Here is a 25,997-nt window from a genome sequence, read left to right on the forward strand (position 1 = left end):
TTACTAATGTCTGTCTGTCTGTCTTCATCGAGGCACTGCCAAGTGAAAATCCATCTTCCTAGCTTGGAACAGCCTGCGTCCGACTTCGTTCTAGGCTACTCTTGGCTGAAATGACAGCCTTTGCTGCATGTCCTTGCCTTTAGAGCTTATTATAGCACCTCTTCTGCCTACTCTGAACCTAGACAGGATATATAAGCTAGTCTGTGGTGTGCCAGTGGCACTCATGTCCCTAGAAATCAAATTCACAACTCCTTCTGACCTGCTGGTGTTTCCCTCTTAAATAACTATTGATGGAAAGAGAAGGAAAACTATCACTTCAGTATTAAGTTTCAGGCCAGCAGCTTGTTTGGGGGCTGTACAGGAGATGGAAACAAAAAACATCAGAGCATAAATTCCACTGAAAAATCCCACACTTACCTTTCTTTCGTTACCAAATGAAAACCAGTCTAGCCTCACTCGCCATCAGGCAGGTCAAGGTTGGAGAGTACAGGGTGGTTAGTGGGTGGTGACTGCTGTGAATCCATTGAATGCAAATGGCACCATTGCAACACTCAAAGGCAAAAACCACATGCAGAGCTTCAATTTCATTTATTATCCCCCCTCATCTACAGTCTAGTTACACATTTACATGTTTTGCTCTTCCAGTTAAATCACCCCTCTCACACGAACACCATGGAAATGACAGAACATGTGGTAGGACGATTGCAATGTAAAACTGCAACTAACAAGATACCTAAGCCATAACTCTGATCACTCTAGTAAGTTGTTTCCCATTTCACCTACCGTTTGGCTTGTCTATTTACATTGCAAGCTCTCCAGGGAACAAACTTTGCTTTATACAGCACTGAGCCCAGTTGGGCCTTGGTCCAGGCGGATGCCTCTAGCAGCTACTGTAATACAAAATAACTGCAAGCCCAGTTAGATGGGTTAGGAGGAAGTCAAACCTGGTTTAAACAGGGCACTAATGGTGACATATTGCTCTTCATTGAGTGTTTTTAATAGATCAAGCTCTCATCAGCCAGTTATCAGTTAAATCCCCAAAATACATTAACATTGTTCCCTGACTGCACTTTAATAACCCTAAAGTTGCATTAGTGTCATTTGCCCAACAGTAGCTAATTGGCATGTACAACATAGGGCTGTAACAGCCCCTTGCCCACATTGCAACACGCATTCAGTGGCTAAGCTAATGTTAACTCCCTCTCTTGTCTAGTCTGATTAGGCATTGTTGATTAAATGACACTGATGCAACATTAAGGTGGTTATCCCCATAATACAGCTTTACCATTGCACAGCTAAAATCAGGAACAGTAACTGACCTGTAACCTGGTTTTCAGAGGTCTGAGCACCTGATATGCTGGCAGCAGTGGGAGCTGTAGGTTCCTACAGCAACACTCACAAAGGGTGCCTTGCGCGAGTTATTAATTCAGTGTCTTCAGGCATGTGTTTAGGGGTATTAGCTGTGAACACAACCCCTGTGGGGAGAGGAGGACAAGGGCTACACCAGTAACAGTTACTGCAGTTTTATAGAGGATGGTAGCTTTTTTGGTGGGAGTGTGCTGTTTAAATGAGGCCAGGGCAGGCAGGCTAGGAGATACCAACTATTAGTGGGTGAGGGGCAGAGAAATTGGCCTAACCTGTAGTTTAACTAGTCTCTTAACTCAGACAGCCCATGTATCTCATATGGGTATTACCATTCCCTGCTCCATTCAGGTTTGGGGTGCTGTGCCTAGCTGCAGGCTCGGCTAAAGTTGGCAGTTGCTAAATTGGTCACAAGGTGTGAGCTGTCTTGGCAACAGAAAACTTGAAATGACCTACTAATTGGTACAACTAGCAGTAAGTTATGAAATGCAAACCTAGAGCCTGTTCTCCCTCTTCTGGGGACAGGAGCATATAGAGGATCTTGCTATGTTCTCTTTGCAAAATAAATCCTCCCCAGTCAGCTTGTCCAAGCAACAGCCCTGGTTCAGGCCAACTATGCTCCTTTCTTGGGCATTAGGATTATCCCAAAGAGCTGTATTTGAGAAGCCCTTACTAGGGTTCTCTCCCCTCCCCTGCCCCCATCACTTCTGGAGAATGAGACAGCCCCAGTGCACAGGAGATTTTGGTTACAGCCATTTCTTTAGCGGTAATAATCTTTCCCCTCCCAGTGTGAATGGACTGAAGTTTAAAAAACAAACAAGGTGCCAGTTCTCCCTTGTGGGCTGCAATTGAGCCTGAAAAGGGTTGGAACGGATGGAAGCGTAGAGATTGCCACTACCCAGCTTGTGCTGCTCCAATGGCTTTATTAAAATTAGACTAGCTAGTGTCAACAGGATTGTTTGTGGGGGATCAGAAGGTAAGTGACCCTAAGGAAACTGGCTAATTCACTGTTCCAACACACCTTAGTGCCTGCTACCACCCAGCTTTCCTGAGGCCATGAATCTACTGTGCAAGAAAAGAACTCTCCCCTGGAGTACGAACCTAAAACAGGTCGAACTTCCCGATGGCTGCTGGAAAAGGCAGGCACTGTTTCAGATTCTGTTTGTCCATTTGCATTTAGCGACCGAGGGAATGGAACGAGAACAGCAGTGGGGCCATCTTTCCTTCGCTAAAGTGAGTTACACCATGTTTTTGTGATGCGGCTGTCCCCACCATGGACAGGGAAAGGGGGTGGGGGGTGTTACTCCAGTCTGGCTGGCAGCGTTACACACTTTCGCCTCATGGCAGGTAAGCAGGGCTCCCCCCTTGTGGCCAGCAGGAATTTAAAGACAAACAGTTACTGGGCTGGTTGGCAGCAGTGCAGGAGGTTGGGTGATTTGCTCTAACTGGTTGTAACCTCTCACCGTCAGAACAAATGGAGCGAGCAACCTGCTGAGGATGCTAGTAGCTTACGGGGGAGCTGCATGTTGAAGGTAAATTACTCCACCCTATTTTAAAACTCCCACCAAACTGAGAGGGGTAACAAAGCACCCCCTGCCTGTCATAATTGCTCTGCCAGCCAGAGGGTCCTGAAGTAAAACCAGCATCAAACCGACGCTTGAAAGAGACTTACGTTGTGGATGAAAGTCTGATCTCCTTTCATGTGCTACTGGCTGAAGGGCAAGTCATTCAGAGCAGTCTGCCCCCTCCCATTCCCCATCACCTCTGCCTTGCAGGACTGACAGCCCCACATATAGCTGGCCTTGCGTACCTGGGGCTCAGCTCTGAGGGAGAGAGCTCCTCGTCCAACGTAGCAGGCAGGCTGCCTTGCAGCTAACTGCCCAAGGAAAGGGGGCTGGAAATGCTTTTCCAGGGTTCTTGGCCAAGCCAGACGAGAGGCTGGGCATTGTTAAACAGGCCTGCTACTTGCATACATCTCCTTTTGAGCAATGCAGAGTAACTTCTAACATTATCTTCAATGAACACAGCCTGAACTGCTGCCCCTCCTCCAGGCCCACCTTTAGGGTGGTTTACTCCAGGGACTCCTCTGGCTGCCACTCACTTGCTCTGTTACTTCTTCTAGCTTCTCTTCCTCCTCCAATTCTTCCACTGACTTACTACAAGGAGCTGGGAGAGCTTTCTCTGAGCCATCGAACAGGCTCAGTTGCTAGAGGGACATGATCCTTGCTGGGCTCTAACTAGAGAGCTGGGCCAAGCTACTGCTTTAAAAGCTGCACAGTCACTGCAGTTGGCCCTTACTAAACAGTCCTGCTGACTCAGCACCTAAGCAGTGTGTGCAATGCTTCGGTAGCCCCTTCCTCAAGGAAGACTGTGATTGCTCCCCCGTTCCCTCTGGGAGTGCACAACAGCACTAGTGGGTAGCTCACCAGCACCTCTCCTGGGGGCCATGCAGCAAAGCCAGCGAGATGGGCCCAAGGCCAGGTGCTAATGTCACTATGGTGTCCAGCTGCGTTCTGTCTAAGCTCCCTGCATAGTGACGTCACTGCGTGAGTCAAGGCGGGGCAGTGAGGACTTTGCTCTCAGCAGCCCCAATGCCTGCCCAGGCCGGCCAGTGCAGCTGTTTTAGTCTGTTGTCAGCCTGCTTTTGCGCTTCTCTTTTCTCCGTTCTTGGGGCTCTGTAGAGGACGTGGTCTCTTCAGGGCCTGTTTCTGAGCCCAGTTCAGGTTCCAGAGGCAGCGACGGAGGTTTTGCAAGGGGAGTCGATACACCAGCACCTGATGACAGAACACACGGTTACAGCAACTGTCCCATACACTCCTCTCTATGCCACAGCAAACAGCATCTAATGGTTAAAGCAAAAGGCTGGGAGTCAGCAATGGGCTCAGTGCCTGTGCTGAGACCTAGGTATGACCCAGTCCCTTTAAACCCACCTGTTGTATTAATTTAGATGGAATATATGGACTAAAGGCATTAACATAACCCAGTCACTGTCCAACACTAACCACTGTTAAACAAGGGTTGGGGTTTTCTACACAGAGACCTCAGGCTGCTTAGTACTAGGGCAAACACACCGTTAAAATCTTTTACTGGAAGGTTACAAAGATAGAGAAAAAGAATCATAGAAGATGAGGGTTGGAAGGGACCTCAGGAGGTATCTAGTCCCACCCCCTGCTCAAATCAGTTCTAACCTCAGCTAAACCATCCCAACCAGGGCTTTGTCAAGCCACAGCTTAAAAACCTCTAAGGATGGAGATTCTACCACCTCCCCAGGTAACCCATTCCAGTGCTTCACCACCCTCCTAGAGAAAAACATTTTCCTAATATCCAACCTAGACCTCTCCCACTGCAACTTGAGACCATTGCTCCTTGTTATGTCATCTACTACCATTGAAAACAGCCTAGCTCCATCCTCTCTGGAACCCCCTTTCAGGTAGTTAAAGGCTGCTATCAAATCCCCCCTCATTTTTCTCTTCTGCAGACTAAACAAGCCTAGTTCCCTCAGTCTCTCCTCATAAGTCTTGTGTTCCAGCCCCCTAATCATTTTTGTTGCCCTCCATTGGACTCTCTCCAAACTTGTCCACATCTTTTGTAGTGGGGGGCCCAAAACTGGACACAATACTCCAAATGCGGCCTCACCAGCGCTGAATAGAGGAGAATAATCACTTCCCGCGATCTGCTGGCAATGCTCCTACTAATGCAGCCCAATATGCTATTAGCCTTCTTGGCAACCAGGGCACACTGCTGACTCATATCCAGATTCTTATCCACTGTAACCCCGAGGTCCTTTTCTGCAGAACTGCCTAGCTTGTCAGTCCCCAGTCGGTAGCTGTGCATGGGATTCTTCCATCCTAAGTGCAGGACTCTGCACTCGTCCCTGTTGAACCTCTTCAGATTTCTTTTGGCCCAATCCTCCAATTTGTCTAGGTCACTCTGTATCCTATCCCTACTTTCCAGGGTATCTATCACTCCCCCTAGCTTAGTGTCATCTGCAAACTTGCTGAGGGTGCAATCTACCCCATCCTCAAGATCATTAATGAATATGTTGAACAAAACGAGACCCAAGACTGACCCCCGATGCACTCCACTTTTTACCGGCTGCCAGCTAGACATTAAGCCATTGATCACTACCCATTGAGTCCAATGATCTAGCCAGCTTTCTATCCATTTTATAGTCCATTCATCCAACCCATACTTCTTTAACTTGCTGATAAGAATACTGTGGGAGACTGTATCAAAAGCTTTGCTAAAGTGAAGGTATATCACATCCACCACTTTCCCCACATCCACAGAGCCAGTCACGTCTTCATAGAAGGCAACCAGGTTGGTCAGGCATGACTTGCCCTTGGTGAATCCATGTTGACTGTTCCTAATCACCTTCCTCTCTTCCAAGTGCCTTAAAATGGATTCCTTGAGGACCTGCTCTGTGATTTTTCCAGGGATTGAGGTGAGGCTGACCGGTCTGTAGTTCCCTGGATCCTCTTTCTTCCTTTTCTTGAAGATGGGCACTATATTTGCCTTTTTCCAATCATCAGGGACCTCCCCCAATCGCCACGAGCTTTCAAAGATAATAGCCAATGGCTCTGCAATCACATCAGATAGATGTGAAGAAAAAGAGTTAAAGCATTTGAAATGTAAAGTATTACAGGAGGCTGCCATTAACAACAGCCTTTGTGCCCTTTCCCTTTAGCTGGAGAGGCTTTTAAAAGGAAGAGCTCTTGTCTGACAGTCTCTTAGATGGTACCAGAGATGGCAACAACTGTCCTATTCGGGAAAAGAGAAGAAGTTAGTTGAGGTGAGCTGGAGCTGTTGTTATTGCTATTGTTGGTAAAGTCCTCTCGTACCAGGTGGTGTTTTGGATTCAGCTGGTGCTGGGAAAGCTGGTGATGTTATCTGGGTCCCGCTCTCTGGCCTGGCCTGGCCTGGTCATGGCATTTCTCAGGAGCAGGATGAAGAAGGTCCGGGGTCCCAGGAAATGGTGGGAGTGGTAGCCATGAAGGTGAAGCTTGCACCAGTAGCCTCTGTCTGTCCTTCCCTGCTTTTTCTTTTAGTTCTTTCATACTTTTCCCACAAGATCTTTCTTTTAAGGACCCAGAAAGGGAGTTGTGGATGGAATAGCTCAGTCCCTCATTGTTTTGTCCCTCAGTTAGGCCTAATATCCGACACATCAATTTTGTTTAATTAATTTCTGGTTCTGCATTTTCTGTTCTTAACACGCATAATTTCAACAGTCCTAGGATTATATCAACATGGCCTCCTTGGTTTAGACTAATCCAATTTCACTGTCTGGTTTACTTGCACCTGTTCCCATTCCCATTTGTTATACGTTATTGTGACATTTTCTAAATTTACACTCACTTTTTACAATCAAACTCACAATTAGAGTAAATTTGTAGGCCCAGTTGTCACAACGGACCTCAGCTTCCCCTTCCATATGATAGTGATGGTACAGACCTGGCTGAGGCTTACTTTCGTAGTTTATAATGGTGCTGAATGGAAAGTACCTTAGAAAGGCAAAGCTTATTTAACCAAAGGCACCAGCAGTGTGGAAAGGGCTCTCGAAGAAAGCACCAACTGTGGCAGGCCTTTGTATGCAGTTTTCCATTCTGTATATCAGGGTTCCTCAGTCTATTCTCCCCCGGACCATCTCAAGCAACAAGAACTTACCAAGCTGAGGGCTGAGAGAAAACTCAGACCAATGGCCCAGTTTCAAGTATTCTCAGATTTTCTGTAGTTGTAATTAGTTTTGCAATAATACTTACCTCTTATAGCTGTCCAGCCAGAGTTCTCAGAATACTTTACAGGGGGAGGTAGCTATCTTTATCCCCATGTTACTGATGGAGAAGTAAGATGCAGTGTCCAAATCAGCTTTGGATTGATTTGTGAAGCCAATGGGAACTACCCACCTATGTGCAAGGGTAGAACTTAGTCTATGCACTGGAACAGAAAACGGTCCATGGAGGGCTGGATTTACACCCACACTGGAACCAAACTAAGGACATGGGTGGGTTTTGATCTGCATCTGTAGTTACTATAGTGGAAGTCTGTATGGGGAGGTAGTTCTTAAGTAAAATCAAAATAGGGCTCTTTTATTCCAAAAGTGTTTACACTCAGACTTGCACTGAAATAAGTGAAGATAAGGACGACCTCCCTGCTCCGGTGGAGAGGGGAGTAATGCAGGAGCAAAACGATCCTAGTCTCAAGTCCTGGCTGGTAAAACCCAATTCAACTCCTTTATAGTTTTATTTTTAACTATGCCTAAACCACCTGTACGGTTTGGTATGGGTCTGCCAAGTATCAGAATGGATGATAGTACTGTGTGCTGGGCCTGTGTTTTTCCAGCAGTGAGGTTGCAAGTGAAAGTCAACATGAGAGAAAGCAGCTGCATTTTCTCTCTTTGCTGTTTTCTCTCCACTTTTGTGCGCGTTTGTCTTGTTTTATTTTCTTAGGAAGTGGGGTCAAACTTTAGCAACAGCAGCAGCTCCAGCCCATCTCAACTAACTACTTCTCTTTTCTCCCAAAAGGACAGTTATTACAATCTTTAATACCATCTAAATTCTCAAAGACTGTCAACAAGGGGGTTTCCCTTCTAAAAACTCTCTCCAGCCAAAGGGAAAGGGAGGCTGTTAAAATGAAAACCTTATTTAATGCTTTACATTTCAAGGGCTTTAACTGTTTTTCCTTCTTTTTCTGCATCTTTACTGAGAGGTTACAAAGATGTTCAATGGATTGTTTGCCACAGTGCTGAGCAGGCTGAGGTCTCCATATACCAAACCTCCAATCTTGTTTAAAACTGTTTAATGTTGGTCAATTTCAGGGTCATGTTCACACCTCTGATTCTTTGGGACCGTATATTCCATCCATGTTAATACAACATGCTCCAGCAGCTCCAGCAAGGAGTAGCCTGTCTTGCTGTTGCCCATTGGCTGATGATGTTATTCTATGTTCTATTGTCAGTAGGATGTACTAAATGCACTAAAAGAGAGGGGCCTGACGGCAGCTAGAGACATCTGAAACAGGCCGGTGTTTGTTTTGTGAATGAGAGGAAAGATCATTTCCATCTTTCCTCTGCCAGAAGCTGCCCCATCCAATCTCAGCCATCTGTCTTCTGATGGATGAAGACAAGGAGTCCCACACAGGAACCTACTTCCTTCCCTGAGCCAGAGGAGGAAACTGATCTCATGATAATAGACACTCACCCAGTATGACTGAGACAAGAAGAGAAACAGTGTTAGATTTCAGCAACCTTATGGGAGCACCACGCTATAGCGCAATGCTCATACTCCATTGGCAGAACACATGGAGTTGGGCTTCTCAGATGCAAAGCTCTTGTGTCTACGTAAGTGTCTGCTAAATAAATTTCATAACCCAGGGTGCAGGGAGGGGGACAAATGCTCCCACTTGGCAGTGAATACTTCCTCTCATCCCAACACCCTCTCCTCTCATGCCATATGGAAATGCAAAGGAGATCTACCTGTAGAAAGCTGCACAGTCTTCCCATACCCAGCTGCTGAAGACATGGCCTGACCCAGGGCTTGGTTAGAGCCCAGAGGTTGCTGAGTGCTGGAGGATTTGCTAGATGCAGCAGCTCGCTGCTTTGATTTGGAATCTTTGGTGGGTTTAGTCCAGACCAGACTCTCCCCCACCTGCAGGGCAGCTCCCACCTTCTGGGCCACATCCACCATCTTCTCATGCAACATAAAGAAAGAGGAGAGAATCACAACCAGGAATGCCTTCGGCAGGAGCGAGGGCAGCAGTGCCTGTCCCAGCCTGGGACTGTTACGCCTCAGCTTCCAGCTGGGGGTTTTAGCAGCAGCTTTACTCCAGAGCTGCTTTTACAGCAAGTGCCATGGGCCAGTTCGAAGGGAACGAGACAGAGTCAGGATTTCCCAACTGGAGATAGCAACTCACAGTGACCTCCACTCTTGCAGTAAGTGCAGGAGTAAATGATGCCCCCCAAGGTGCCTTTCTTGGAACAGGATACAATACACTGCAGCTCTACACTCATCCCTGATAAACGTAGGTGAGGAGCCCACTTGTGAAGGTGTCAGATGAGGTCACTGACCCCTTCCCTGAATCGCGCACACTCAAAGCGTGGGAGCTGGAAGCTTACCAGTAGCTATAAGCTCAGATTCCAGATCACGCTATATTGCACAGAGTTACACGTAGCTGGTTAGTGCAGCCACAGTGCTTTAGGAAAGCACATCTCTGACGCTCCAGTCACTTCAGAAAGAATCCTGACGTTTCAGGTATTGATTGAAAAGTCTGTTTTAATAGCAGAGATGAAGCAAGCAGCTTTCACTGGGCCCCTGGGCCAGCTAAGTGTGTCTGGAGAACTGAACTATTCTCTGTTAATTGGACTTAGGTCCCAAAAGGTAACAGGACCCTCCCTGCTCACTGGATCCCATGTTTACAAGATGGGTTACCACGCTCTGCAGAGGCATGATTTCTGAAGAGCACCAAAGGCTTTGAATTAATTGGGCCACGTAGACCCTATAGGAGTACACTGAAGGTTCTCGAATGGCTCTGAAGTGTGCCCCAGCAGGGTCTCCATGGGCCAATTAATGCACCACACATCAGTGTGCTGCAGAAATTACCATCCCCCCCTTCCCCCTGCGGATAAATGATCTTACAACACGGGATCGCCAGCTACTTGCTTCCAGCTAGCTATTTTTATTAACGTACCTCCGGGTCAAAGTCAAGAGCACTGCTCTCCTTCAGGGCGCTGACCTTCTTCTCCATCTCGTGGTATTGGCACAGCGCTCCCTTCTTATCCCCCTGGTTGTAGAGCAGCACAGCGTAGTTCAAATTAACCAGGGGATTGCACCTGCAGCAGATAACCCACAGGATCAGTCACATTCTTAAAATCTCAGTAAGAACCTATCCTGATACTAGCACTATGCTGAGCTGGCTACCGTTGGCAAAGCTAGAGATACCATGCTACAAGGAAACCAAACAGTCACCAGGGACTGCACATATAACCGCGGCAACCTTCCTGGGAAGCAAGTGCTCAGAGAGATGCAGTGAGATTGCTCTAGCGCAACAGGGAAGGTTGTTCAGAAGTTCCTAGTTGAAGACCCTGCTTTCATCTGCTCTTAACCTCTCAGGCTGACATGCTCCATGCTTGATCTCTGCTGGCAAGCGAGTTGTTTTTGAAAGGCTGAGCACACATGGTTCAGCAATTCTGAAGTACGAAAAACAATACACACTTTCCCTACCCACGAGAAAATTGGGCATCATTTGGGACCAGTTCTACAGGCAAAACGGCTGAGGCTGTAACTTACAATGTGGTGCAGAAATGACCCCAGTGAGCTGGCGTGCATGTGTGTGTTCTGGCTAAGGGCGAGTTTGCTGCAGAGCTGCTGGAGAACGCCAGGGCAGGGTGAGTTCTGTGCTGCTTGGCAGGTGTGTAGCTATGGAGGCAGCTGGGGAAGCTATTAACACAAATGGGGTTTGTGTGCATACTTGCATACAACTTGCACCAAAATGGCAGCAGGCTCCGACCACATTAGTGAGGAAATTTGGGCTTAGCAAACTCTGTGCTCCCAGTGAAGTATTCCATGCAAACCTGGTTTCAAATGTTAATGGCTCCTCCAACTGCCTAGCCTCCCCCTAAAGCTGCCTCTCTCCGAGCTACCCTGGCTGGCCAAGTGACTTTGTATCCAAAGATCGTCCAAGGACCAGTGGAGGGGAGCCCCACTGTTGCACTCCTTAGCAGATCTGCAGCTGGGGTAAGTGCCTGTTAGTGGAGCTAATCTCCTCCATGTCTCTCATCCCCTGCCCTGGGGGAGCTGGGTGAGGCAGCTGTGAAGTCAGGCTGCTTGTCAGCAGGGAGAGGTAGGAAGCAGCCTGTGGACCCCTTGTATGAGCCCTCACAAACCTTAAAGTGCTCAGGGGTTGAGTGAGGGGCTCTTTATGCTGTGCTGGGGGAGCCCTGCTCCGACCCATATTAGGCTTGCACAGCTGTGAAGATTTGCAGGAGAGGAGCTCTCTCCTCACAATTGTGGGACGAGACAAGCGGATGGCATGAGGCTACATGGTTCCAGGTTCCGGAACGGACACATGCCACTGACAGTGTTTGACAAGCCAGCAGAGCCTCAAGGTGCTGCAGAACAAAGCTCTCCTTTCCTTTTTCCCATCTTCCTTCCCTCCCGCCCAAAAAATCTGTAAGACATTCCATACAAAGACTATGTTAAGAATATGTCAATGATTAAATTTGCTCCCTTTATGTGTATACCGCCTAAGAGAAATAGTTGGTGGTCCTGTAACTGAAGACTCTTTTAATGCGTGAGCACAGAGGCACCATCACTGTGCCATCCCGATGTCGGAGTGCTGTGCTGTGCAGCTCTACCACTCTCTGGATGGGTGTGGGTTTGTTTCAGAGAAGCAGACTGGCTCCCAGAATTGTCATTCTCCAAAGCTTCCAAGCTCTTAGTTAATGCACAATAATCCCGTGCAGTAGCTTTCCCTCTGTCAGTCCCTGCAGCGCTCTGACCGTGCCGGTTATGTGGGCAAGCTAAACGAGCGAGACAATTGGCTCCCTCTGCTCTCTGTTGGTTTATGGACATCAGTGGCCCGGTCCTTTCTTTCTTACTTGAATTGACAACACAGCTTACATTCTAACTGAGATTCCCATGTTTTGCACGAGGGCTGCACTGATGACTCACCAGGAGTCTGAGCTCGGCACTATCTGCCTCATCTTTGATACAAACAAGTGAACCATTGAGACAACAGATCCCAGCAGGCAACATCCTGTCTTGATCCAAGTGACCTGATGCCTGCAGTTCATTCTGACTCGCAGGCTGAGCGGTAGAGGGCTATGTACTGTGTTTAAAATCAGAATCATCTTCCAAGGGGAGGGACACCAACCAGTGTGGATTAGAGGCACAATTTATAGTTGTACTTCTCCCCCAGGAAAGGGTGACCTAGCGTGTATGAGCCAGGATGAAGCATGTGCATCTATTACAACAAAAACTACGAGAGTTCTGTGGCACTTTAAAGACTAATAAATTTAATTTTAAAGTGCCACAGAACTCTCGTTGTTTTTGCTGTACACAGACTAACACGGCTACCCCTCTGGAACTCTATTACAACAAACACAGAGCAAGATGGTAGTGCTTCTGAACGCTGATCAATAAAGCTGTATGAGGGGGCTGGCACTCATTCCTGGTGCGAGAAAGAGGCTGTTGGTGCTGGCCGAGGAGACCAGCACCTTTACCTTCTTCTATAAGACGGAAGCTATGTTCTTCGTGAAAGGTTCAAGTGCTGGAGCTTTTGCACACATTGTCTGATAAGCAGCAAATCAGACTGTGTGCAGGCCACGACTACGGGTCGTGGGTAAGGAATATGACAATGCCATAATGGAGGAGGCTGTTAGAAAAGAAATCTGATCACATTTAGGACCTAACCTATTCATTTACTTTAATACAGAAGCTATTTCTAAAGCAATGATCCCACATCTAAAAACTGCACTGTCTCTGTCAGAGCCCAGGAAATAATGTGTGAAAATAGACACGCCTTGGAGAACAACCTTTCTGCAAAAAACACTGGGGTGGAGGTAGAAGAGAGCTGGTTTAGATGAGCTGTTTGCAAAGAGCAGAGAATCAAGTGGACAAGTAGGACCATCATTAGTTAAGTAAACAATGGGAGAGAGGAGAACCATATATTAGCCACTGCCAGAAAGAGGAGACATCTTTCATAAAGACACCCACAAGGTCATTTTCTTTCCAGACCTCAGTCTGGCATCCCAGGCAAATATCACACTGCTGCTGCTATAAAAATTATTCATGGAGATGGAAGCAGAAACTGTAATCATCTTCCCAGCCAAACTGTGCAAGATATGCCAGAATAAAATATCTGTGGGAATGGGGATTCAGCCACAGGATAACTGGAGAAAGTACAAGGGATGTCAGCTGAACAAACCACAGAGATCCAAGGCTTAAACACCCTCAGTTTGCCTCCCAGCAATCAATGGCAGTTGGCTTTAATGTCAGCTTTGATGCGGTTTTGTTTTTCTGGAAATTCTACACGGCTGCAGCATCATAAGAGTGCCTGATAGTTAGGCAGAGTTTGTAAAGCTGAATTCTAATTCATGCACTTTGATCTACCCACAAAACACACTACCAAGCAGCCTGAATGCTCTCCTTAACTCATCTGATTCCCCCACAAATCATGGAGGGGTTAGATTCTGAAATCTGGGAGAAACTCAATTGCAGCTGGACTTGGTGGGCAGTGAATTTAGTTTCATACCTGCAGCATGCTCTCTCATTGTAGGTATATTGTGTGGTGTTCACAAGTTACCTATGACATGTTATTGGCAAAGGTGCAGTTCTACTCTGAAAAGTGACTCAGTAAAAATAGGACAGTGGGGTACTGTGTATTTTGTCTCTCAATAGCTCCTGTTTAAATGTGCTCCATTTATGAGCTTTCAAAGAGCCAGCCCTGCAAATTCTCCCTGGGTTCCCAAAGTCAGCCTGAGATTTTTCTTCCTACACATCTTCATAAGTAACATTATGCAAGCCCCATTTCTTCAATGAACTTGCATGGTTGCAGTGAGAACTGAGGGCAGAATTTGGCCACATGATTTGACCATAGTTAACAATTCTGCTGATGCATGGGTAGGAAGAAACTCCAGCTCTCTCTCCCAGAACTGTGTAGGGCTAACAGGAGTAAGAACTTTGCCACTAAAGCAAGTAGCTCAATTCAATACATATTGCTGAGCAGGGGCCATTTACACAGTCACTTTACAGAGCAGAACGGCACTAAATATCAAACAGGTTTAAAAGCCTGCTGTTCTGTTTACAGGCTTTGGAACGTCCATCATTTTTAAGGCTCCAAAGAGGAAAACTAACTGTCACCACTGCGGTCCAGCTCTTGAGAGACCGGTGCTGTGTGGTGCCACCTTGTGGCCATTCCAGATTAAATGTTTACCTTTGGTGATGGCTCTCCTTATAGCCCTACTCTCAGTATTAACATGATACCGAGGCTCCAAGTTAGATCAGGGCTCCATTGCGCCCTGTACGTAGACCTAATGAGAGATGGCTCCTGCCCTGAAGGTTTACAATCTAAAGAGACGAAAGGGATAAAAAGGGAAACAGATGAGTAGTGGAGGGAAGCAGCTTGCCCAAATGACTGTCAGGATTGAGACTTACTGGTCCAGCGCTACAGCTTGCTCATAGGATCGCTTTGCATTCTCAGCATCTTCGAGGTTTGTCAGAGCAACTGTCCAAAGAAACACAGGAAAACAAGTAAGCTCGCTAGCAATGCAAAGCCTTCAATGCACTCATCAGAAATAGATTTGTCTGCTTTCCCAGGCACAGAGCCTATTTACAAAGGATAGTTTTGAATGTCAATGCTTTATTCCATTGCTCTTTGAGCCCCTGCATCAGAATCAGGTAGAGCAATGGAACCTCTGCAGGAGCTGATTTTAAACTCTTTAGCTAGCTGAAAGCATGGGCCAAACATTCCTGGGCTAGAGGGACTCCTATGAAACCTGTCAATCAAGACTTCTGCCGCCAGTGAGGTGCTCTCCGCACTCTATGACATGCCTTGCTTATATCCAAGCACCACTATGAACACTTCCACAACCACCCAACTTCAGCAAAGGAAGTGACCAGAAGTTGAATCCCAGTCTCAGAAAGAAGACAGAAATTAGCTATCTGAGCAGGGTGCCTAAAATCCAGACAAAGTCAGAGCTTCTGTACAGGTTACCCTGGTCATTTAATCTCAGCAACTCTGCCAGAATTGGGAGGAGAATCTCCCTCTTGAACGTACACAATCCCCTTCCAAATGGAGTTGCAATCCCTGCTTTCTAGTTTTTCTAACCATGGATTTAGTGCTGGTGAGAAGTGCCGGGCTAAGGATACTGCAGAAACCCAAGTGCTGTTAGTCACAGAAGTCATTGTATGATCAGCACCAGTGCAAGCTTCTCTGTATCACCCCACAATGGACTTTGGACGTAAACTGGGACCAGCCATGATAGTTTGGGGATATAGACACTAGTCTATAGCAAGAATAGTACTTCGGTGCGTGAGAAGGCATTGACTTTTGGTCATTGATGATCTGATTTTAAACCAGTCCATGACCCGGTGGTGAAAAACTGTTGAATACCAGTGTGCTGAGTTATCTAGTCTCGTATAACAACTTGCATCACCCATTGTTTTCCCACCTTACAATCCTGTATTTCTCATGCTGGTCAAGTCAACGCAGGTCTGTGGGGTGAGGGGATAGGGCAGAGCAGGAGGGACGGGCTGTTTACCTGCCAGCAGCATGTAGAGCTCTCCCATCCGGGGCTGGAAGTTGATGGCGGCACTGAGGAAGTGGAAAGCAGATGCATACTGCTGCATTGTCAGGTGGACTAGCCCCAAATTATACAGTATCTTCCAGTCAAAGGGAGCCAAGTAGTTGGCTCGCTTCAGGCAACTGATAGCCTGCAAAGAGGAACAACAGTGCTGTCACATGGCCTGAGTGGACAAGACTTTCTCCAGTCTCTGCCACAGGGGGAGGATCCTTGTTGTTTTATATTTGTTCTTACACAAATGAAGTTAAATACAGATGGAAATGGAAGGGAACCAAGCACTTACTGCCACATATTTCTTCTTGCCAAAGAAGCACATTCCAATGTTGTTCCATAGCGGAGGGCTTTCAGGCATGGTGTAGGCTACTACTCTGTACTTGGTGAGGGCCACATCAAAATCTCCGTGAGTCTGCATCATGCTGCCAGCTGCCAAGATAGCCTTCAAAAGAACTCGACAGTGAGTGGCTGAGGCATCAGTCTTCCCCCAAACATGGTGAGGAGAAAATGCTATAAAAGGTATTAAACTAAAAACAAGGCTGTGACGCTGGCTGAATTAGGGGGACCATTTATGATATTATTTAACATCAGTATTTCAAAATTGCAATGTCCATATGAGATATGCCATGTCAGGTACCGTCAGAAAAGTTATTATTTGCTAAGAATGATTATATTGTTTATATGCATATATCATATTTATGTTGGAAGTCTGGAATATGTTTGATGAATCTGTATTTCAGCTTGTGCTGTGTTTCTGGGTGACGCCCCAGACAGAATGGCTGCAGCATTAGCCTGTTTAATGGTCCATTAAGGAAACTCACAGGTACAGTGGGCCCAGGGGGAGAAGCCAGGGATACACCTGATGAGTCACCAGGACTTACTCATGTGACCCTGGACTCTATCTTATTCCTGTAAATGTCCACAAGCAGCACGGCAAGGGCCAAGGGACATAAAAGGCAACTGCACCACATCTGTTTTGTCTTCAGTCTTAGTCAGTCTTCACCTATCTCTGGATCAACTCATCTGCAACTGAAGCTGTGAAACAAAGGACTGAGACCCATCCAGGTACTGGATGTACACCAGAGGGACTATACAAACCTGCAAACTCCACAGTTCTATTAGAAACCTGATATATATGGACTTTCAAATCAATTGTATGTGTCTGATTGCTTTACTCATTTAACATTTCTCTTATAGTTTGTTTCTTTCCTTTTATAATAAACCTTTAGTTTTGGTTACTAAAGGATTGGCTGGCAGTGTGGTGTTTTGGGTAAGATCCAAACTTATATTGATCTGGTAATGTGGCTAACCCTTTGGGGTCAGGAGAACCTTTTTGGTAAAGAGTATAGTTTTTTAAATAACTTATCTCTTTACTGGACCTAGTGGCTGATTGGGAGCCAGAGACTGAAATGCAGTAAAGGGGACTGTGTCTATTTTTGTTTTAGCTTCTTGATAACCAGTGTGGGGAATCAGAAGCACTGTTTGTGGTTGGTTGGGAAGTCTGACTTCAGTGCCACCCACCAGTGCTGGGAGAATCTGCTCTCCCTTTGCAGCCTGCCCTGACCTTGGCATTTTCAGGTGGCTACCCTAGGCACGGACGGGTCACAAAGGCCAATGCTCTGAGTGGAGACTCTGGGGAATTCTCTGCTAGTGGCTTCCAAAGTGAGAACAAGTGGGAAATCTAGATCCTCACTGGGTAGGCTGGGCGATGGCAGGACATTGGGAAAGGGTTTCCTACTTCCCACTTCCTCTTTCCTGAGCAATGTGGCTAATAAACACTGCATCCTGACTAGCTAATACTGTTTGGGGTCTGTTTAGTGATGCACAATGCCAGCTTTCAGAAGTTTGGTCTCTGAAAAGGTCCATCTACTAAGAGTTTCCTTTAACTGATGCCCTAGGAAGGTGTCTGTTCCAGTTTAACTGAAGGGGAGATGAAAACATTCCTTAACTCCAAGCAAAGCCTGGGTAATTCACACTACTGATTGAGGATGACACTGCAGACTACTGAACATATGCGATCAAAAAGAAAATCAAAGATACTGCACCAAAATTAACATAGTTTAAACTAAACTAACGTTTGTCAAATAAATTATTTGTAATACTTCACAGGGGCTTGCTGGAGAGTCTGGATGAATAATGTAGTCTTCATAATAATAATAATAATACTTGGTTTGTATTTATTCATTGCTTTGCCATCCATAGATCTCACAATGATCTATGTAAGCCCCATTATTCAGATCCCATGTTCAACTAGCTAGACCAAAATTATCCCCATTATAGCTGGGAGAGAGACTGTGTATAAATTACGATCTTTGCAGACTAGCAAAGGAGTGATGTTCCACCACACTATCCATATTCATTTGTGTCTGTGCTCTGCTCCTGAAAGTCACAGAGGCACAGTGAATTCCCAGGAACGTGGTGCACAGCTCTCTTGATGACTTGCAACAGTTTTGAAATAATAGGTAGGAGAAAAGCAATTTCCATTTGTTAAAAATTGCCATTAAAAGCAAACAGGCCCCATAGATAACATCCTGTATCTCCATCAGCTGGAGGGCACAGAAATATGCTTTGGAACAAGCTTCCTACCCCATGTTCTGGTACTGGGCATACCCAGGGAAACCTTTGCACTAGAATTAGTTTATACAGGCCTAATGTCATCACTAAACTGGCTTGTATGTATTCCTCATGGTACCTTATAGTTGCTGGGATCGTATGTAAGTGCATTTCCAAGATGTTCAAATGCCTTCTGATAAACTCCAAGCTGGGAAAAACAAACGAGTGTTAGAAATGCAGACACAGAAGGGTTAAACAAGGAGAATGCACTGCATTCAGATAAACTGATATCACTTAAAGCAAGGGATTCAGAAGAGTTAGCCTTATTCTCTTGCAGTTACACTTTCATGTGTGCAGTGTTATTGCTTCACAATCCATAACTAGTTGGAACAAATGGATTCCTAGCACTTAGCTGATAACAGGGGGAACACCACTCAACCTGACTCAGACTGTCTAGCCCAGAAAGTAAGTTTCCATATAGTTCCTATTTCCCAGCTATCTGGAGAGCTTTTTCTAGGGAGGACAAAGGAGCAAGGACTAACTTCCTGTGCAGCATAAGCCACAGCACAAATTCCTTGACCACTTTTCTCTCCCTCCTTCCCTCCCCACGCCCTCTCCAGTGCCCTTCTCTGGACAGAAATGCCCCAAAGTCTATCTGCTTAGACTGGCCCTCAGCTACTGAAGCCAATGGGAGTTGAAAGTGCTCAGCAGCACTGCAGAATCTGGCCCATGCAGAAGTGAGGCTAACCCTGATTATGTGTTTAAGTCCTACTGGTTTCAATGGAAATCCTCAGGAATTACGCTGGTATAATTAAGATATAAATTCAATCCATGGTGTCTCTTGTTGGTCCATGAATTTATTCAAATTCCATTACCTTCCTGCTCCCTGCACAACTGCACCAGTGCCTACTGAAGACGGTGTCTAACCCTTCTCTGACTCATGGACACAGTCAAGACTGGCAAGATGTCTGGAGTGAATTTTGGAGTCCAGGGATGTGCTACACCACAAACAAGTGAAGTCATAGTGTGGGCATGTGCACGTTTCTGCCCATGCTACTCTGTCCAGCCACCATCCTTTGCTCTGCCTCTCCTGCTCCCTCCTGGACTCTACTGATGCCCTTCAATCTTGGCCTGCAGCACCTCTTGCTGTGAGAACCCTACAGCCTCCTTGAGCAGAGGATGGCAGCTGTACCAAATACTGCAGTGAGGTGGTAGTTTGGGAGAGCTTCACTCATGACCCAAGTCCCTAGTGATAAAAGTGCCTGTGTTATTTACATTAATTCTGATTTTCTCTGATGCATTAGCATTAAACAATTTCATGGCTGCTTTTCTAGGAGACTAACTTGCTAAGCTCCTTCCCCAGAAATAAGGTAACGACTAGTCATGTTTTATTGTACTTGGGAGGATGAGTAACACAATTAGGGCAGTAGCCCAATAAAATTCCTGCTCTAGCTAAGAACCAGGAAATTAAGTTACTTCCCTTCAGGAGCCAAATGAGGAAGGAAGAGATGAGCAAGCTCTATCTTGTCTGTGTGACCTTTTGAGAAATATGTCAAACTCACATGGAGATGAACAGAAATTAACGCCATATACAACTGCCAGGACATTTAAACAATAATTAGATCCATGTAGTAGCCGACAGTGTTTAGTACCTGCAAATAGAGTAAACCCAGGGTCGTAAGAAGGTCTGTGTTTTCTGGAGAAAATCTGAAATACAAACCCAAAAGTTTTATAGTGTCTTGGCAGCACTAACACAAGGTGAAGTATGGAACCCGTGAGATCGCACTCAATGCAAGAAATATCCTTGCTACTACTGCTAATATAACCAACTAATAATATCACCACCACCACGTGGTGTTTATGTAACATGTTATATCTGAGCATCTCAAAATGTTTTACAAAAATTAATCACTCCTCTTGCCCCTCTGGGAAGTAGGTAGTATTTAAGTGGGTAAACGGAAGTGTAGGAGGTCAAATGGTTTGCTTAAAATCTCCCAGTGAGTCAGTGTCAGAGCTGGAAACAGATCTGCTCTAACCACTTACCCAAGGCAGAATGCAGGCGATAATGGGTAACATACACTAATACCCCATTCAGCTGAACTAAGAATCAGAAAGACACATTCCCAATGAATGTGTCATGTGTTTCCAGTTACAGTTTGTGATCCTCAAGCCCTCATCTCTAACTCTACCTACATGTACACACAGCAGTTTTGTAGGCTCTTTAAAAATCCTCCCTATTGCCAAGGTCTTTCAAGCAGATAACAAATATGATGAGTAATCAACAGCAAAAAAAAAAAAAAAAAAAAAAAAAAAGGTCGGGGCACCGCATACTAATGAACTAGCTGCTCATGTAGAGAGTTAGGTTTCAAACCCCAGCTGAGGTCCCAAGAAGACTTAATAAATAAAAATATTTAATAGCTGAATCGTTCTAACACCTAGAGATCTCAACCATGTTGAAACCCCATTGTGCATGGTGCTGTACAAAAATAAAGCAAGGACTGTCCCCTCCCCCAAAGTTTGGAATCTACAATAGATGAGGCATACTTAGATCTTAGAGACAGTGGCTGTCTTTTTGTTCTGTGTTTGGTTATGAAAATATAAATAAAAAATTAAAGCACCACCAACAGGGTGGATGGGAAACAGGAGGGGAGGGGGTAACAAAAACAGCAGGATGCTGTAGCACAGACTAGCTGTGTGCACAGTTCCAATGGGCGGCAGTAACTCCCAGTGTCTTTCTTGGGCGTTTGCCCACTATGCAAAACCACTGGCTAATTTAGCTGGTGTGGGGCAATGCAGATCAAGATTGAGGGGTTAGGCTGTAAAACTCACCCAGCTCTAGCTAGGCTATTAGACCCTCACTTTCATGCACAAAAAATTCACCCAGTGAAGTGTATGACAATCCAGTAAATTCAAGATGGCTGTTGATTGCTCACTGCTCTTGCCAACAATAGAGCTGTGACGGTTGTGAGCGGCAATCATTCAGCGCTGTGTCTCAGGCTTTGGCACATGAATCCTGGGATCTGAGAAGTGATTTTTGTGTACATTTGCTGCCAGCACCTCCATTCATTTGTCTTCCACTCTTCTCTTGGCAATGGCCTCAAAGAAGTACCTCTGTCCCTGACACTTTGTCAGCTGGAATAAGAGTACTGGAGCCAAGAACAGAGATGGTCACACAGTTGGAACATCCCAAATCTGTCCAGAAGCACTACCATTTTAAAAACATCACACACATTCCTGTCCTGAATTCACCAATCAACATTCTCCTGGGGGTGGGGGTGGGGTGATTCTTACTCCACTGCTTTCTTATAGACTTCAATGGCTTTGTCGGTCTCCCCTTCCAGCAGGTGAATTTTTCCCAGCATCATGTACGTCAGGTCATGTCTGCTGAGCTGCAAGGCATTGTTCAGATGGTCTTTTGCCTACACATAAAACCACACACAGAACAGAGACAGTAAAATCAATGGGGTTGCAGAGTTCATAGTGAAGCAATGACCCAAAAGCTGTCAGCTCTGAGCACCAACCCACGTGTTACTAGCATGGAGGGGAAAGGGATCAAAGGCTCAAGCCAAGCTTGAGAAATCTTATTATAAAAGCCCAGCCTAGGAGGTGGTTGCTGAAATGAGCTCTGCAACAGGAGTCATGAGTTTTTAGGGAGGGAGAAACACAGAGCTGAGCACTTCAAGCCAAATCAAAACATATTGATCTACCAAGAGATACACAGAGGCCTGTTTGTTCCTGTACAGAACCTGAGATTCCTTGGGGGCTGTTAAGTTTGTTAGCGTAACATATGCATTTACAGTTTATTTCTCTGCAAAATGCTCATGCTAGCAAAAAGCCAGGATTGCCATGTAAATGCAGAAAGAATTCATCAGCACCAGCCAGGCATATGTAAATCTCCTTCAATGGGGAACACTTCCAAACTCTTGTTACTGTTACATCTTCTGCTTCCTCCTGCGCTGAGCCAGTAGGAGGGCAATAAAAGTTTGCAGCTTTCTAGCACATGGCACATTAAAAGAAGAGATGCTGACGAGGTAAAAGACAGAAAAGGAATTACACGGTACTGGATATTCATTACCAACAAATGTTAAACAGCCAGCAGTCTCCTGGGGCTTCATTATATTTTATAGGTCCATGTGATGTTATGTAAGATATATGCCCTCCCCAGAGGTAGCCAGTAAGTCTGTCAGAGTAATGGGATACTTTATAGGCTAGCAGGTCCCAAAATTGAAATGCTTTTTTCTTTAAACCGTTGCCTTATAGACATATATTTTCCCCAGAACCCAAACAAGTGAAGGGATATCATCACAAATGGCAGGTCCCAAATATGAACCTACCTTTAAACATTTCGCTGTTGCTTTGCAATGATAGGGAAAGGAACATGAGCCAGACACAAAGGCTGTAGTATTCTTAATAGAAGCAGTTTTAAGGATGCCCGGCCTAAATACAACCTTGCTGCAATACTGATTGTAACAGCCACAGTGAGCCCACTACCCTAGAAGTTCAGAAGCCTGCTTGATGATGCCCTTAGATTGTGTAATTCAAATACTGATTTTAGGATGACTACAGCCTTCCCCTTAGGTAGCAGGCAATATTTTCTCTCTGCCAGAGATTTATTGGGAAAGGAATTTTTACATTTTTAGAGGTAGGGAGTGGGAACGTCAAATTGGGAACCCATCAGTCCCTTGAAACACTGTTTTCCAAATAAAACGTACACCTCACAAAACCAACCCCAGCAGCTCAGATCTCATCATGCACAGCCATGTAGTAACACCTAAGTGAGTAGCATGAAATGATATGTTAGGAGGGAGTGTAAGGAGATTGAGAGTCCAATTTCAAATTTACAAGGAGTTTTTTTTATTAGTTGCTAAGCCCCAAAAACACGGCCAATGCATCCACCCTCACCCAACCACTTCACAGCAGCTGAGCTGCTCTGTGACCTCTGCTCCAGGCTTCCTATGGAAGAAGCTTCTGCATGGCTAGCAAGCCCAAGCCATGAAGGCAGGGAAAAGAGGTGAGCCTCTCAACCTCGGCTGCTCTGCAGTGCACAGGACCCATAGTTCCTTGTTACCACCAACATGGTCCCCAGGGCCTCCAAATCCTGCCCTCAGCCCCTGAGGATTTCCCACCATTGAGCTTAGCTGCTTGGAGTGTATGCTGGGGCCAGGATTTGAGCCTTAGACCATTCCCATCTTCAGGCAGACAACACAGCAGAAGTTACATCCCAAGGGTTATAATCACCTCCATAAGGCTAGAAAATCATCCCTATATTTGTAGAAACAGAAGCCTCCCCTGGGTGTCAGTGTGGTTTGTTATCCAGCTAGAGAGACAAACTGTACGTGTCATCTCATAATGATGAGGCTTCTTTTAAAAATGGAAATACTCTCTGGAAAATCCTAGTTCAGACATGGCCTGTTGGACCCTGTCTAGACTCGAGTTCTTGGTTGCTTTGTAACCCAAGTTCACCTATTGCCAATTTACTGAAGTTAATTACTACAATTGCAATGGCAAATATAAACAACCCAAATTTTTTAAATAGGAAATGAAGTTTATTCTCTGGCTTAGCCTAGAGTAAACCACAAACATTTGGGAAGGTGTCTACATTTGCATTCAGTCCCATTAGTTAACTTGAGTGAAATGTCAATCTTGATAGCATGACAGAGAACTCTAGTCTAGACGGGGCCTGGGAGGCGTCCACCATCCCCTTTTGGCCAACTCCAAACCTCACTTCACGCTGAACATTGAAAGTGGAACACATCTTTTAGTTAATGACTCACTAGTGGCTGATTTGTAAAGGGTTGAATGCTAGCATTTTACTGACATAGCTGCCCTTGTGAGTGTATAAACAATGAGCTCTGTGGTATTAATGTAGATGGAATAAATGGGCCCAAAGAACCATACGTGTTAACATGACTCTCAGGGCATGTCTACACTTCAATTAAACAACCTCCCCACTCGCAGGGGCCCAGAGCTCAGGCTCCAGCTCAAGCCCAAATGTCCATGCTGCAATTTTACAGCCCCGTAGCCTGAGTCCCATGAGCCCGAGTGAGCTGACATGGGGACTAGCCGTGGGTGTCTAATTGCAGTGTAGACACATGCTAAATGTGCAACATTACACAGTTTTAAACAAGGTTTGGGGTTTCATTTGCAGAGACCTCAGCCTGCTTAGCACCATGGCAAACACCCCATTAAAAATCCTTTGTAACCTTTCAGCACATATTCAACAAAAGAAGGAAAAACAGTTAAAGCATTTTAAATGAAAAGTATTAAGTAAGGCTTTCATTTTAACATCTCCTGTTCCCTTTCCCTTTAGCTGTAGAGAGTCTTTAGAAGGAAATTCCCCCTTCTTTGACAGTCTCTTAGATGGTATTAAGGATGGTAATAACTCTCCTTTTGGGGGAAAAGAAGAGTTAGTTGAGATGGGCTGGAGCTGTCGTTAAAGTCTGATCCTGTTTCCTAGAAGGCAAAACAAGACACAAATACATAAAAGGGGAAAGAAAAGAATAGCAAAGGTAGGAAATAGAGCTTCTGTCTCTGGTGTTGACTCTCCCTTACAATCTCGCTGCTGGAAGGCATGGCACACCGTCTTATCAGCTACTCTGAGAATTGGCAGACTTGTACCAGCATCAGGCTATTTAAAGAATTGCTTTTACCTGTCTCTTCCCAGTCACAGACTTACAGCAGTGTTGCTAAATATTCAGTCTTGGCTGGCTAAGCCAGACTCTTCTTAGAAGCAAAAGGAGAAAGACAGGGAAAAGAAGAAATAAGGTGGGGGCAGGAAAAGAACACACAAGAAAGGGGGTCGGGCAGATGAAGTCTCATATCCGAGGTAGTGTTCAGGATTTAGCTGGAGCCAATGGAGGTGGCAGTGTCATCCAGGTCACTCTTTCTGGCTTAGTCTGGTCAGGACATCTCAGGATTAGGATGAAGAAAGTCCAGGGTCCATAAAGACAGTGGAGATGGCAGCTGTGATGGTGAAGCTTGCTCCTTCCCTGTCTGTCTGTCGGCCAGCATTGTGGTAGCCCCTCTGCCAATTTTCATCCCTCAAAATCTCTTTGAAAACCCCAAAAGCCAAGTTATGGGCAGATTAGCCTGTCATTATTTTCTCCACTAATTAGGCCTAATTTCCAACACACCTATTTTGGTTCATTGATATCCAGTCCCTCACTTCTTTTGTTTACTAGACATGATCTTAACAGTCTTTGAGTTATGTCTGCAGGCCTTTTTGTTTGGACTAATTCAGATTTTTGTCTTCCTTTTGTACCTTTTCACATCAACATTTATTGTTATTTTATAAAACTCACTTCTTACAATTGAGTTCACAATTTAGGATAAATTTGTAGACCCGATTATCACAACATATCAAACATTTGAAACAGCTAAGAAACTAACTTGACAAACAAACTATCATTGGATGTAATCCCTTTATCAGTAAAATTAATGGAAAAAAAGGATCAGGTCTATAGTGATGTCTCAGAGCTTGTCTACATGGTGAGGTAATGTGCACTAGAGGGATGTGAATTCTAAAGCACACCAACCTGTTGCGCACTAACTGGCCTGTGTAGACCATGCTGGTGAACACTACATCTTCCCTAGTGTGGCCATCAGGAAGTTTAGACTTGAAATTAGACAAAGTTTTCTAACCATCAGAGGAGTGAAGTTCTGGAACAGCCTTCCAAGGGGAGCCGTGGGGGCAAAAAACCTAGCTGGCTTCAAACTGAGCTTGATAAGTTTATGGAGGGAATGGGATGAGGGGACAGCCTACTTTGGCAATTAACTGATCTTTGACTACTAG

The 25,997-nt window shown here is 45.5% G+C and overlaps 1 protein-coding gene across 2 annotated transcripts in view; it reads right to left on the reverse strand.

Annotated features, from left to right (window-relative positions):
• Positions 1–571: 571 nt before the first annotated feature.
• The window catches only part of BBS4 (Bardet-Biedl syndrome 4), a 71,951-nt gene continuing 46,525 nt past the window's right edge, over positions 572–25,997 (reverse strand). For both annotated transcript variants that reach the window (XM_067555977.1, XM_067555978.1), the window contains exons 8-16: positions 21,497–21,624; positions 19,858–19,912; positions 18,345–18,413; positions 15,942–16,094; positions 15,617–15,788; positions 14,511–14,580; positions 10,045–10,186; positions 8,834–9,044; positions 572–4,136 (exon numbers count right to left, since the gene is read on the reverse strand). In XM_067555977.1, the coding sequence (XP_067412078.1) occupies positions 3,985–4,136; positions 8,834–9,044; positions 10,045–10,186; positions 14,511–14,580; positions 15,617–15,788; positions 15,942–16,094; positions 18,345–18,413; positions 19,858–19,912; positions 21,497–21,624 (1,152 nt within the window). In that variant the 3' untranslated portion in view covers positions 572–3,984. The remainder of the gene's footprint in view (positions 4,137–8,833; positions 9,045–10,044; positions 10,187–14,510; positions 14,581–15,616; positions 15,789–15,941; positions 16,095–18,344; positions 18,414–19,857; positions 19,913–21,496; positions 21,625–25,997) is intronic.

Source organism: Emydura macquarii, unplaced genomic scaffold (assembly GCF_026122565.2).
Source record: "Emydura macquarii macquarii isolate MOO-44397 ecotype Brisbane River unplaced genomic scaffold, CSIRO-AGI_Emac_v2 contig_1644, whole genome shotgun sequence".
Classification (NCBI taxonomy): Eukaryota; Metazoa; Chordata; order Testudines; family Chelidae; genus Emydura; species Emydura macquarii.